General features: G+C 46.4%; 1 protein-coding gene across 1 annotated transcript; it reads right to left on the bottom strand.

The window, feature by feature from the left end:
* Window positions 1-10216: 10216 nt before the first annotated feature.
* On the bottom strand, window positions 10217-15848 carry C2H2orf68 (chromosome 2 C2orf68 homolog). Its single transcript, XM_066593123.1, has 4 exons — window positions 15696-15848; window positions 13850-13965; window positions 13091-13227; window positions 10217-12299 (listed from the first exon to the last, which is right to left on the bottom strand). Exons 1-4 carry the CDS (start codon window positions 15794-15796, stop codon window positions 12177-12179), a joined length of 477 nt encoding a protein of 158 aa, XP_066449220.1. The 5' UTR covers window positions 15797-15848; the 3' UTR covers window positions 10217-12176.
* Between the last annotated feature and the right edge of the window lie 88 nt (window positions 15849-15936).

The following is a 15936-nucleotide window of genomic DNA, read 5'->3' on the forward strand; positions in this document are numbered from 1 at the left end:
TTGCTTTTCCGTTGCTGCCGGCGCTCCCATAGAGGAGAGTGCGGCTGTGACGAAAATAAACAAAAAAAAAAGTAAATAGACATGCTGCGTCTTTTGAAACCGCGGCGGCTGCAGCCGCGGTTTCAACTGGATTTACCGCAGCGGATTAGCCGTCCCATGTGGACAAGGTTTCTGAGAAATCTCATCCACATGGCTGGCTAATCCCGAGATTAGCGGCCACGGGCGGAATTGCCGCGGGTGGATCTGGTGCGGCAGAACCGCGGCAAATCCACCCTGTGTGAACCCAGCCTTACTCTTGCCTTGTGATCCAAGGTCAATGTCAACATCCTTGGTGGTGTAGTGAGGAGGCCAATGGCAAAATCCCTGATGGTCTAGGGGACTGAGGGTGAATGTGAGCATTCCTGGTGGTCTAGGGCAGTAACTGTAGTTAATCAGACTTGATGCCTGCTGTTAAATGGCTATTGTCTGTTGAAGCCATCCTATAGTATAACTAGGACAGGTTGATGAGACCTCCGATGAGGGGACAGAGTAACAGGCTTTGAGTAGAGCCCAATGACATACTGTCAGTGTGGTGTTGGGCTCCTTCCCCCCTCAGTGTGTCCTAGTTAAGGCTACATGCACACGAGCGCCAAACTCGTACGAGTTTTGTGCTTTGTGAGACGTGCGACTGAACTACATTCCTTTGAATGAGGCCATACTCGTGAGGGATGCTGCAAAGTAAAGCATATCGCTGCATGTCCAATTTTTTTGCATTCCTCGGAATGCCTCGCCTATTGTTTTCAATGGTACCTTGAAGACATCGCTTGGCACTCGCATAACATGCGTTGTACGTGCGAGGGCGGTGCTTCCCATTGAAGACCATAGGATACGCTTGCAATCCTCTGACGCACATGATGTTTGGAAATTTACAAAAGCAATGCAGGGTATTTTTACATGAAAACGCACACTGACAATCGCAGTATCGCGCCGATTCTCTCTGCCTGTTATTGCACTCGCCCGTGTGAACGTAGCCTTAAGGTACTTTCATACAGGAGCAATAATTGCCCACTGAATAGAGGCGGAGCGTGCCAGAGGTTTTTTCCCAGCCAAGTTGGACCAATGTCGCACTTTTAAAACTGCGATTTTACAAGCAAGTGCAATGCGGTTTGCAATAAAAATGCATTGCTGCACATGCGATTTGTACACACGTGAAAACTGCATTTATAAGTGAGTACTATTTTATGCCTCCCATAGGGAATAATGGACGAATCTGACTATAGAAATTGCCCAAAAATAGAACATGGGTGCAATTTTTATATCTCACAGTATTGCTGCAAGAGAAAGATCAGCCATGTAAATTAAAAGGCTCTTTTCACATCATCTCAACGCACAAAAATCAGATGTGGAAATCGCCAGTGTAAATATACTGTAAGACCGCTTTCACACGGACAAATTTGCAATATCTGGAGAATAGAACCCATTGATTACAATGGTATTGTTCACATTTTCATATTTCGCACGCGCATTTCGGTAACGAAAAAAAATAGAATATGCTCTATTTTTCGGTGTATTTGCGCCAAAGTTCCCCATAAGACTCGATGTATGGTGCTCAAATGCGTGCACAAAACGTAAGGAGATGCGGGAAACGCTAAGTAACTCTGCTTGAAAAAGAACACATCTGGAACTAATTAAGACTAATTAGTCATTTCGATTGGTGCATCTTTACTATAAACATGCCTTGGGGGCACAAAAATTACATTAAAATACACCAATGCATGTGCAAAAAAGCATTGTTCATTCCGCACAAACACATCGCTCAGGCCCGTGTGAAGCCGGCCTAAGAGTTGGCTTAAAAAGAAAAAAGTGTCTAACTTCATGCAAGATGCCCCCAATCAGTCCGTGCCACTGATGAATTTGGCACATGTGACTGCCTAGTTTAAAGGGATTCTGTCATCAGGTTCCTGCTGCCAAGGCTCGCTGTTGCCCCCATGTGTGTTTTTTATTCTGAAGCGCTATGGCATTTCAGAATAAATATGCTTTGAAGTTTGACTCAGAGCTGAGTGAGTCACAGGGCGGACCGTGCCAGCATCTCCCAGCCCACATTGTGTATACCTGGGGTGTCACCGAGGGCCACATCAGCCTTATCGTTACATAAGGTGCCGATTGTAAGGGCTCATTCACACGATAGTGATTTCGGTGTGCGGTGCTTGGCCGGATGACACATGTATGGTCAATGAAAGTGCATTCACATTAGGGTGTAGATATGTACAAGAAAAAGATGGCAGCATGCTCTATTTCTCTGCACACCACGCAGCGTGAGCCCTATTCTTTTGTATGGACCAAACATAAGCAACCTTGCTATGAAACAGTGGGGAATTTTTTAAAAAGTCACGTGACCCTGTACCGTCCCAGGACTCCATTCCTCACGTCCTAATGTTTTGGAAACAATGACATCCCCCCTCTCCGATTTCCTTTTACCTCAAATTCAATTGAGGTTAAAAAAGGAACTTTCACAAGTGTCAAACGATATAACGTCTAAGCTCACCAAGAAAACCGAGACCTGGGATACCATACAGCAGCACTAGAAGATAGAATGGGTAATGTAACAACAGTCCTTGAATCCCACCAAAAGGAAGTGGAATGTTACATGAAGAAATCTTGATTCTGAGCGATAAATTAAAATATGCCGAAAATAGAGCCCATATGGACAAGCTGCGAATACATGGCCTCCCTGAGTCTATCCAGGACCTCCAATCCACCACAGCGGCCCTGTTTCAAGAACTATATCCCAACATCGCCATAGAGCGCTTGAGATGGACAGAGTTCATAGAGCATTGCGACCCCGCAAAACCGGAGGCCCACCAAGGGATATAGTGTTGGAAATGCACTTCCATCGTACCAAGGAACAACTATTACAGGCAGCCCGTTCCAACTCACAGCTTACCTTTCAAGGACACAATTATCAGCTATTCCCTGACCTAGCTTCTTCGACGCTCGCAAAAAAAGAGCCCTTAAACCCTATCTAGAAGTCCTGCAGCAGAAGCGCATCCAATATAGGTGGGGGTTGCCACTTAAACTGACCTTTGCCTTCCATGACAAACCCCACACCATCTTATCCCTGGAGAGACCAGCGCTGCTTCGACGACCTGCGGTTCCCGCAACCGCCCCAACACCCAGGCTCTCCAACTCCATCGCAATCACCAAAATCTCCCATGGGTCTAAACAACAATGAAGAGCCGTGATGCCAGCTGGCATCCCCCTACTTGGAATGTTCTGATCTAAAAGGCTTCCACCATGTGGACTACTACATACCGGCACGATTGCCAATTGTCTCCTGAGCAATCCCCTTGGACATATGCAAAATGAGGACTCCTGGAACCCCGTTAAGAACTTCCGTACCCAATTTAGGAGGTCCTCTCACTTGGTCTACAAATTGCGTACTCGATAAAATATATATCATCATACACACGGAGGATGCCCGAAACTACTCCAAAGAGGTCCTAATATCCGTGCCACCAACCAGGCTATCCATTGTCATAACGAGCCTCTGGATCCCCTATATGATTCTTTAATAGTTTTAAAGAATAAGTACCCCCTAATCGGGACATGACCATAAATGGACTCTCCCTCAGAATACTGCAAGACACCAATGGGTGGCTGCATCCTACTTCCTTGAACAGGTTGACCGTCTGGGGTATTATACCCACCAGCTACATTCTCTTTCTCATCTGAATCCCCTCAACTCACATACACCTATGTTCCGGTGAATAGGCCCATCTGCAACTGAACTTCATTGACTCTTGGTACTAATGGGGCAAATGTTGTGTTTGCACTCCATTGCAGAGACGTCCCTATGCCACATATACAAAACGGCTGCTCGGCTGAGAGTTAATTTCTTAACGTTTGGTACCCATTGACAGATAAGCTTTATTCTTATTGTTGAAGATGTTTCAAAGATGAACCATATTTTCTCTCTCTGCTGGGCTGAGATGCCCCCCCTTTTTTTTCTTTTCTCTCCCTCTCATGCCCCCTCCCATGTCTTGATCCCTAATTTTCTTAACCCCTCTTCTTTTTTCTATATTTGCTGCATTGCTGTACTCCCACCCCTTCTCCTCTCCACCATATATAGGGGTCTCCCCCCTCTCATGTAGTGCTTTAAATAAGAGTTCCTCTTCAGCACTACTGCGGGGTGTTGATCCCGCTAGAAGTCGCTGTTATGAGCAGCACTCATTATACAAGTTACTTATACTGTGTTAAAAGTTACATTTGTATGTTTGCTATCCTTTCCACCCCTCCCCCCACCCTGCCCTCCCCTCTTCTCTCTCAGGGCGGGAGCACCCGGATAACTATCCTCTATAACCTCTCACATATACCCCCATGGTTTTAAAAATAATTTCACATAATGTGCAGGGTTTTAATTCCCCCAATAAACGAACTAAAGCATTCTGTTATTATAAAAGTATCCATGCCAACATAGTATGCCTACAGGAGACTCCCTTCTCCACAAACTGCTCCCCACGCTACCTGTCTTCTCATTTTCCCACCTTTTTTCATCAACAGCTCCAATTAAAACAAAAGGAGTGACCATATGTTTTGGCCGATCAGTCGCCTTCACCCACACATCAACTATTTCTGACCTTGACGGCCAATACATATTGCTCATGGGTATAATCCATGATGTCCCAGTAACCATTGTCTTGTACTACACCCCAAACTCTAGACAAATTCCTTTCCTTGAACTTGTGGAGACTAACAAGAATACCACAGTCATTCTATGTGGGGACTCAAATTGAGAATAGATCACATCCTTGTGCCTGCATCCTTCCTGCCACGAATAACTTACTCCAAAATGCTCTCCGTTCCTTGGTCGGACCACAGCCCGGTATCAATAATTTCCAACCCCTTTAATGTCCAAACCTACTAATGCCATATGGTTCATCAACGATTCCCTTCTAGCACTCCTGGAGATAGTGTCCTTAATAACGCCACAACTTGAAGAATACTTCGCTATAAACAGTCCCTCAGCTTCCTCTCCCATCTCACTGTGGGAAGCACATAAGGTTGTGCTCCATGAAGCCCTCATCCAAATTTCGGCCCAGTGCAAGAGAGAACATCTTGCTTGGCAATTAGAACTAGAAGACAAAGTCCTACAGTGGGAGGAAGAGGCTAAAAAGCACCCTTCATCGGAAAACTTGAGAATACTGTCTCAAGCAAGGACAGAACTAGATTTATGCCTTACGAATATTATTGAGCATAAACTACGATGGACCCGCCCGCGGTTTTATAAATTAAGCAATAAACCATCTACTCCTTTAGCACGACAGCTCTGAGCTAAGCCCATCACCAGCCCATATTTTAGTTTTTTTTTCTAAACCTGGCGCAGTCACAGCCAATCCACCGACAATAGTATCAGAGTTTAGACAATTTTTGGCTAAACTCTACTCCCAGCCACACCACCCATCTCCACAGCAGTTAAATTTATACTTTCGAGACACTACAGTCCCTGATACATTTTTGGAATGCCTAGCAGCTAAAATTAACCCAGAAGAGGTCACAGACGCAATAAAAACACTGAAAGTTCATAAACGCCCAGGCCCGGGCGGCTTTTCTCCCTCCGATTATAAAAAATTCTCCCTAATCTTACATACACATCTTGCAAACTACTTTAATGCTATCTGAGAGGGACAACAAGTGGCACAAACTTCTCTCATGGCAGCGATCTCAATGATTCCAAAACCTGTGAGAGACCCATTGGATAAACAGAGTTACCGGCCTATTTCCTTAATTAACTAGATGTAAAGCTACTCACTAAAATATTAGCCTCGCGTTTAAACATTGCTCTACCATCATTAATAGGAAAAGACCAAATGTGTCCCCGGCCGCCAGCTCCAAGACAGTATCCGTCGAATAACTCCCCTCACAGACATCTGCCAAACCAGGGGCATCCCCACAATGTTACTCTCCCTGGACATCTACAAGGCTTTTGACACTAAACTGGTCGTACCTGTTTTCAGTGTTGGAACACTGGAAGTTCCCTGCTGAATTTCTGACATGGCTGCGAATTTTATACGCTTCTGAGAACATTCCAATATGGCGAGGAACAAGGCAGGGATGCCCACTGTCTCCCCTTCTTTTTACCCTAGCCATAGAACCACTAGCATTAAAAATGTGGAATAACCCTGACATAGGAAATAAAAGTTGCTTTGATCCACCACAAAATTAGTATGTTTGCGAAAGATATGCTGGCTATGATAACCTCTCCCCACACTACCATCCCCAACCTTATGGTGGAGCTGTCCAGGTTCGGGTCACTCTCAGGCCTGACAATTAACAACAGAAAGTCAAAAGCCTTTAACCTTATACTACCCCCACACATGGTCTTCCTGCTTCAATCTAATTTCCCATTTACATGGACGAATGGGTCGTTGGACTACCTGGGTGTAAACTTGACAAACTCCTATGCCTCGTTATACACACAAAACTACATCCCACTTCTCCGCAAACTCAGACTACTTCTTGAAAGTTGGAACCGATACCACAGCTCATGGATTGGCAGAGTGAATTCTCTAAAGATGATGTTTCTCCCAAAGCACTTTTACGTTTTTAGAGCTCTTCTGGTACATGTACCTGGGCACATCCTGAAGACACTTCAGCAGATGACCCTTCGCTTTATCTGGAATAGGTCCATTGCTAGGGTGTCGGATTCCACTTTGTTTAGACATAGATTGCAAGGCGGATTGGGAGCCCTGAACCTATTAAATTACTACCAAGTAGCCCAAATAGCCTCCCTCTACTCCACAACTAATACCCCTCTGTGGCTTGCCTTAGAAGTCATGGAGATACATCCTCTCACTGTAGATTCGATTTTATGGATTTCCCCCAACACATAGGCCAGCAATCTCTAATCCCATTATAAGGCACTCCCTTAAAGTTTGGGACTTCATGAAATATTCTGGAAAGTTGATCTCCCCCCCCATTTACCCCTTGTACCATTCTTGCGCAAACCTTTATTTCCACCAGGCCTTGACTCCTCCCTTTCCTTTAAGATCTGGACAAATAAAGGTATTTCCAAAATAAACCACTTACTCTCACTGAACGACATAGTAACATTCCCCACCCATCAGGAGTAATATGACCTACCGCCTTCCGAAATATTTAATGACCTACAACTTAAAAATTTCGTATCCTCCCTCCTCCAAAATACTAACTCCCCATTAATCATAACCCCCTTTGAAACATTGTCTTAAATGACCGTGAGCAAAAGGCCTCATCTCACAAATCTACTTGAGGCTAGTACATACCTTGTACGAACAAGATCCAGGTAATACCTTAGAGGAGGATGAGTGGTCCCAAATCTGGAGATCAACCAACAGTGGTGCCCGGAATACACTAATGTTGGAAACATCATATAAAATTCTACTGCATTGGTATTTAGTTCCCACTAGAATAGCAAATGTGGCTCCTGGCTACTCTAGAGATTGCTTCCGGGGGTGCTTTTCCCCAGGAGACTTGTTCCACATATGGAGGTCCTGCCCTCAAGTCAAAAGACTCTGGATTAGGACATATTCCCTAATTTATTCGGTAACCTATCATAACCTGAGAAAAAACCCCATGGGAAGCTCTGTTAAACAAGAGGATCAAAAATATACCGCCATTTGTTTTTTAGCCACAAAGCAAACTATCGCTAAATCTTGGCGTAAGGCTTCCCTGGACTTCTCTGAGGTTAAGCGCCGCATGAACTGGTATCTAGTCAATGAAAAACTAACGTCGATAACAGAAGGCAGGTATGATAGGTTCCCGAGTATTTGGACCCCATGGATAGATTATGCCCTCCCTGCAACGGGGGTTGGCCCAACACCCTCTCAATAAGTCCAATACCCAAAACAAAGTCTTGCAGCTCCCTCCACCCCTTTTGGGTTGTCACCTTGAGAGAGAAGAATCCTCCTCCCCTCTGACCTTCATTGGCTAGGCCATTGTTACCAGTATATTGCTACTACCTGAAATACAGCAATAAAAGGCGGAGAAAACTTTGGTTAAACTTGGTATTGTTTCTCAAACCAGATCAAATATTGTTATGTGATAACTTTTTTATATTACGCCAACATAATTTTTCATACTGATATTTTTTGTATATTGGAAAATTTTCAATAAAAATAAAGAAAAAAGTCACACCGCGCACGACAACGGCTGTGAGCTGCGCAGTGCCCTCACTGCCATACGTGGCAGTAACCGGCCTCACACAGACAGGTAGAACGCTGCCAGACCCCCGCGGCGTTTTACACCTACTGTTGTGTGAATGAGGCCTAAGAGTATAAATGTAACTACTCCTTAGGTTATACAACAATATATTGAGACGCCATCCTCATCCATTGATCATGTCCTGAAAATAACAACAAAATGCAAGCACAACAAATGTAATTCAACCAGTTATTAAGGTCCAGGTTGGATAATAGCCAGACCCTTCCACCTCTGTAGCACGGAGCTTCCTACCTTGGAGGGTGGCTAGGGTGCCCAGGTAGGGCTGTCAGAGCTGTGCCACCACATGGGAGTTGCTAAATAGAGCGGTATGGAGGTGGGCATCAGAGGTCAGAATCCAAGATGGCACCAGCTCCCTGTTCTGGCGCTGCCCTCTCTGCCAAGCACTGGTTGTGTCTGGACCTTGTCACGGGCCACCTAAAATCATGTGGCAGGCTAGATTTGGCCCGCTGGCCTTGAGTTTGAAACATGTGGTGTAGACCAGTGTTCCCCAACTCCAGTCCTCAGGGACCGCCAACCGGTCATGTTTTCAGGATTTCCTCAGTGTTACACAGGTGATGTAATTATTGTGCCTCAGACATTGCCACAGGTGTTCTTACCATAGGGTATCCTGAAAACATGACCTGTTGGGGGTCCCTGAGGACTGGAGTTGGGGACCCCTGGTGTAGACTGACCAGGACATGTGATTGCTACGGACAATCAGTTACCTTCTATAGCCAGTGATTGGCTGCAGCAGTCACATGTCTGGTCAGCAACAACCACGAAGTACAGAGGGGCTATAGAGCAATTTTAAGAAATGAGAAAACCCCTTTATCCCTTTCAAATCCATTTTTGGATTGAGGGTTTCTTACGGGACTTGTTGTTTCTGCAGTTACACAATGGCATCATCTGCTGGCTAAAGGAAGTAACTACATGATGGGACGCATCCCAGTGGCGGATAGAATAGTGTAAGTATACCCTGTTGCACGTCTTCTGACATCGGACTATATAAGCTTCCGTGGTTAGGTCGGACGATGTCTGACAGTGGACTTGGATGGGTTTACACTAGCAGACGGCATTGGTAAGTGTGTTCCTGTAGGTGTAGACCTTTGAATATTCAGTTATAAACTGTGACATCTGACTATAGCTGAACTAAAAAGAAAAAATCTTTGAACTGCGCCAATGAAAACATTACACGCTATGTGCGAATTCTTAGTTTTGTACTTGGAGGCTGTGAACCGAAATAAGTGTTCTCTTTCACCAACAGCAAGCAAATATCTTGAAAATGCTAATTATTTGGAACCCAAAGTAGATTAGAATGCTGTACTTTTTTTTTTTAATTTATAGAGTAATTAGGAGTTTTCCAGGTTTTTCCAGCCACCCATGAGGAGTTGTTGCAAGGGGGGCTAGGCAACACCACACCCCAACTATCCTCTACCATCAACCCATCATGAGAATGGGTCATCAATAGTGTAAGGCTAGGTGCAGACTACCCAGAACTGAGAGCTGCACCCAAGAGACTCAGCCCAAAATATCTTGCGTGCCATCAGGTGGTTTTCATCACAGTGTGAAGTGTTTTTGATTTAGAGACCCCTCCCATCACATGTAACAATCCCCATTGATGCCTACATCCAGTACAGCATCTCATTGATGCCAATGGCAGTACGATTTCTATAGTCTATCTCATGAAGAGAACGCAGCCAATAGCAGCAGCTAAGAGTGCCTCCATCTGCCATCTATGGCGCCAGTGATGTTTGTCATAGCTGGCCAATCCCCCAACCACAAACAGCAGAGCGATACACAGAATGGCGCCTGCATTCTCTACATGAGACCGACTATTCCAAGAGCAGAGCCTCGTGCATCATACACTACCGGGAGCATGACGGGCTGCCAGGATACTGGTGGGATATGAAACACCGCTTCTATCATACAAGTCATACCCTAGTAGGCCGCCGGTTGTGGCACCTAAATCCAGGAAACTCACCACACACCAAGACAGAGATTTGCCTTTATTTTTTATTAAAAAACAGCCCCGTAATCAGACTTGATGCCATCCGGCTACCCGTACGGTAAGAACAGTTCTTGGGACATTGCAATATAGTAGGAAATGTAACAGTATAAAGATCGGTCCGGTCTCCTATCTGAGCGTAACCCAGGACAGAGGGGGAAATGCCGAGCTCAGGGATATATGGATTATAGGGTAACATTCAGTATTGTCATGGGAACAGCAGTATAAATGCTACCCAGACTCCTAGAGGAAGCCTGAGAGTCCTGTCAATCCTCGTGTGGGTGGGGTAAGCAGGACTCTCAGGCTTGCTCCAGGAGTCCTGGCAGCGATAGCAAGTTGTATAGCCCCAAGCTCAGCGTCATTCCCTCTATCCTAGGCTGCCCTCAGATACAAACCACACCGATCCACTTTTAGGCTTCATTGTAATCATCGGTCCTTTATGGCTGGTTAGATCTGAAGCCCCTCTACTATAGCAGTAGGACGAGGGATTGCTAGGAAAGGTTCTTGTATGATAGGTTACACAGGGCCGAGCTTGGAGCCAAGGCCCCACATCAGAGCTGCCGTTGGATGTTCTAAAACCTATTGCACACAGCAAAACTATCAGTTTACCAACTAGTACTTTACTCTCGGCCGACTGCCACACCAATTCCATTTTTGTAAAGTTGCCATGGAGTACGCCCCGTGGTTACTCATCAGCCAAGTAGAAAGCAGCAAGGGCTTGAGCTGCCATACATATGAATTGTTGATTAACCACAATATGGCTAATTAATAGTCCGTGGGATTGTTCTTATGAACTCGGGCAACTGTACGGGCAGCCTAAGGTACAAGATCTGTTAGAGGTCTTCATAAAACCGCCTCCATGATTGATAATAAAAGGGCATCTTTATCTTCAGCATATCGCCTTAACCCTTTCCAATCCAGTGCCAGACCTCGTGAACCGTTGAGATTTCCCTGTATAGCAGCCCTGTCAGGCAAAGTCCGACACGCTTCTAACACTATGCAGAAGAGATCCGTCATCAGAGTGCTATTCTGCATGTGTCTATTACAGTATGCTGAGACATGGTGGACGTCGGACTTCTCCTGCATAGTGTAATATACATACATAGCAACTCATGTTCAAAACTGCTAATAAAATAATCAGTACGGAACATTTTCATGTGTTTCTGTTGAGTAATTCCAAGGAATCCACAAAGCCCTTGACCACCCAAAATAAATAAGAGCTAGGGAGTGTGCGGGTGGCAGGGTGACTGGATTGGAAAGGGTTAAGCACAAGATGTCCCGTAGTGGCCAGTGTCCATCGAGAGGCCCCCAAGTCAGTGAATTATGTAGAACTAGGCTGCGTTCACACATAGGAGGTTTGAAGTAGATTTCACTCCAATGGAAAGAGCTATGTGTGAACCCAGGCGTAGGGCTCCTTCACACGGGCGCTTCGATTTTCCCAGGGAATAGGTCATCTGTTAAAAAATCCTGGAATAACCCTTTAAGGGTCATGATAGAGCCACACTGGCATTTCTGACTTGTACCCACTATCTAACCAGTACAAGGGCATCTTGTAGATTCTTCAGCTTTATGTAAAGGCTTCTCTCTTCCTGCACGAGGCTCGTGTACTCGCATCACATCAGCATTCTTCGTTCAGACATACTCCGGTTCTAGAAGTACTATAAATACTTGGACAAAACAAACTGAATTAAAATCTGCCAGAATCTGGAAGTGTATGTAAGGCACTACTGTAAGAAATCTCCTAAACTCCTATAGACGGGCTATAAGAGTAGTGCACAAGTCCAGCTCATACATGGTCTCCGCTGAGCCTCAGTAAAGCAGATTTCCTTTGGCGATGAAGGCGGTGCGCCACACAGGAGGAGACAGGCTGCTGACTTCGGCGGTGCGCCACACAGGAGGAGACAGGCTGCTGACTTCGGCGGTGCGCCACACAGGAGGAGACAGGCTGCTGACTTCAGCAGTGCGCCCTTCTTTTTGCAATTTCCTCTTGAATCCGTCTTTTCAGAGCCTCCTTCATTCTGGCTTCCAGCTGATTCTCCACTGAGATTTTTGTTGCAATCTGCTCAGCATCATCATCCTGCACCAACATGGAAGAAAGTCACACCGTAAGATAACATAGGAGCATTAGGCCCAAGGTAGCCTTAGATAATGTATCCGATGTGTTCAGGAGCAACAGACTAAATGATATGTGCAGTAACTAAGCTGTGGAACAAGGCCAAGCAGGTCCTCTTCCCCTTTTATTCTCCCAATGCAATATAGCTTAATACTTTTAGAGTTTTTAACCCATTATATTACCATCTACATTTAAACAACCCATACAAAGCCCACTAATCTCCAGGACATGTCAAGAATAGAGAATTCTTGTAGGGCAGCCAAAGCAATGAACCAGGAGCCACAGAAAGCACCTTATAGTGGGAGGGGGGGACAAAAGTATCATGCAGAGAATCCAGTTTCATCAAGATGAATGAAAGAGGGTTGTACCACAAGATAAGGAATAACGTGATCAGTGGGAGGGTCTCACTGCTGAGACCTCCATGATCTTGAGAATGGGGTAAGTTTCCCCCAATGTGTGACATCGGGATTTGATATGTAGAGGGTAGAAACGTAGAGGCTCAGCATGGGGGCACAGTGTGTAGTCTATTTTCAGAGGAGCTAAAGAGGTTTGAACCACAGACCAAAAGTTTCCACACCATCTGCGTTCTCTCATGCTGAAGGTTAGCCATGCTCTCAAAAAGGCCATTCTCATTTTTGCCATCACCTGGCCCTCCAGTATCGCCCAGGTTGACTTCTGTGCATATTTCATGGAGTACAGCATACAGGCATGTAAGTGTATACAAAACAGCGCATCGTCAATAAAGGATACTTCACCTCGTATACAATAACAGATGTAATTTCACCTCCGTCTGCCTCAAACTCCAAGCAGAAGAGCCGATTTCCAGGTGTCTCCGGGTCTGTACTGGAATCAGTGTCACTCAGGTCATCACCCGCAGTGCGGGGCGGCCTTTCTGGGGAGGAAGAGGATGAGAGACACCACATTACTGAAAATGCTGCTTAACATCAACCAAAGCGCACGACTGATATTGGAATTAGTGTTCTATCCAACTTGTGAGCTTCACCTTCCCCCTTCGGATCTATTTACAATACAGTCCATCTACAGTAATTGCCACCAAACATGGTGTGAAGACAATACCCGCAGCCAATTAGTTCCATCTCTGTACGGAACCGAACAGTTGAGTTGAGCGGACCCCATTGACCATAATGGGGTCTGCCTGCTTTTGGAACTTCCGGCCAGAGGTTCCAACACAGACGTGAGACCGGCCTTCACTTAGTTGTCAGGTCTCTCCTTATAGAGAAACAAATAGATCTGTCAATCAAGCCAGTCGCAAGTACAGAAACAGCCAAGCTGACTGTGCCTTCCATTTCTGTAACTCATACAGAAGAGAATGGGAACTACAGCTACAGCATGGCAGTGATCGACTCCCTATACGTAGCTCAGGCGCTATGGAAACAGCGCAGATCGCCGTGTATGCCATTTTTGTAACTCCCATTTACTTCTATAGTAGTTACGGAAATGACATAGCGATCTCCTCTTCATACGACACAAGGCCTCCTACACGCAGCTCTCACCTCTCGGACGGGGGTGGTAGACCTGTAGGTCCGGTTTCTTGGGTCGGGACGGTCCTGGGGTGTACCTTTTCCTTTGCTTCTCTTTAGCTTGTTTCACCTCCTTATCATAATCATCCCTGATGGAGAAAAAACAAACAAAAAATCTTAGTAAAATTCAGCAAAGCCTTGTACGGAGCATCCGGGCGTCTGATCACACCCCAATTTATACTATCGACTAGAGCCAAATGCAAGGCGATGGGAGACCCCCGCTTTGGTGGAGGTCAGAAGAAAATGGCCAGACCAGTCCTAGATAGGAGGCCTGAAGTAAGGGCTCGTTCACACTCAGGTCTGGCAGTTCCGTTGAGCTGAACAGGAAATCCAAATGGAAAAGAGCAAAACCCACCGACTAATGAGATCCGTCCAGCAACGTTACACACGACGGCGTCTTCCTGGATGAAAGAGACCTACATCTCACACAACATTTTTGCAGAAATCAGCCATTGAGGCTCGGAACGACCCAGATGTGAACGAAGCCCGACTGAAATCGCTACGAGCGGCAACGCTTCTATGCAGAACATCTTCTCCAGCAGCTGCTACATGCAGACAGGACATTCATGTACAGGCACGGAAGGCCGGTCCACACGGGGGATGATTTGCAGTAGTGTCCGCAGCACTGATCACTTTTCATTCATTTTCTGTAGGCATCAAAGCTCATCGTTGGCTCGATCACCAGTCGTCCGGTTTACCCAGCGCTCGTTCACCGGTCATTCGGTTTACCCGGCGCTCCTTCACCGGTCATTCGGTTTACCCGGCGCTCCTTCACCGGTCATTCGGTTTACCCGGCGCTCCTTCACCGGTCATTCGGTTTACCCGGCGCTCCTTCACCGGTCATTCGGTTTACCCGGCGCTCCTTCACCGGTCATTCGGTTTACCCGGCGCTCCTTCACCGGTCATTCGGTTTACCCGGCGCTCCTTCACCGGTCATTCGGTTTACCCGGCGCTCCTTCACCGGTCATTCGGTTTACCCGGCGCTCCTTCACCGGTCATTCGGTTTACCCGGCGCTCCTTCACCGGTCATTCGGTTTACCCGGCGCTCCTTCACCGGTCATTCGGTTTACCCGGCGCTCCTTCACCGGTCATTCGGTTTACCCGGCGCTCCTTCACCGGTCATTCGGTTTACCCGGCGCTCCTTCACCGGTCATTCGGTTTACCCGGCGCTCGTTCAGTCCTTCTCAGTCACTTATACAGCGAATGACGGAACAAATTCAACGATGTATCTGCCCGAGGGAATGGGAGACATCAGTCACTCCAACAAGGAATCGGTCGCTGTAGTCAGAACAATCAGTTACTGAGGAGCTGATAATCCGCCCGTGTACAGGCGGTAACGAGCGCTCACTGACACGCTCATGGTCGGTCGTTAGCACGTACAGATAATAATCTGCCCCTAAAAAGGATTCTCTGACTACGACAACCCACGTCTATATGCCCTTTTAGGGTACATGGAAGGCAGAGGGTCTGCTGAGGACCCCCTCTATGAGCAGCTGATGGACCACCATGTAATGTCGCTGCAATAGCTCAGTAAGACACACCAGATCTGCGGCGATCAGTTGGTTTCCATCTGTTACAGCTTCTACGGGGCTCAAGTTGGAGCCACAATGGGAATATTTGCACACAGTCACTGTCATACTTCACATGATTTTCCGTAGGAAAAATAAAAATTGTATGAACTGGAGCTGATGGGGTTAAAACCATCCAACACGCTCAGCAGGGGGCTGTGAAAATTTCACTAGACTACAAGGAAACTACAACTCCCAGCATGCCCTTCGTGTCACTGCATGCAGTACAATGTTCCCCCGGGCGCCCGCACCGTGCTTTCTGGTTCCGCCGGATATGATGAACGAATCCATGATTCATATCCAGCCGCCCGCCGGGCCCCGCTTTCACTCGCGGCTCCGCTTCTTCTTCCATACCACTCCGCTCACCACTGCCCCCTAATAACTATCCAATCCCTTCTCTGAGCGCTTTATAACCCTGCTGCTCGCTAATTGGCTGGCTGATAGAGCTCAACGCTGATTGGTGACCTACGGTCAAGGGTTACACGCTTAGAA

The sequence above is a fragment of the Eleutherodactylus coqui genome, chromosome 2 (assembly GCF_035609145.1).
Source record: "Eleutherodactylus coqui strain aEleCoq1 chromosome 2, aEleCoq1.hap1, whole genome shotgun sequence".
Taxonomy (NCBI): domain Eukaryota; kingdom Metazoa; phylum Chordata; class Amphibia; order Anura; family Eleutherodactylidae; genus Eleutherodactylus; species Eleutherodactylus coqui.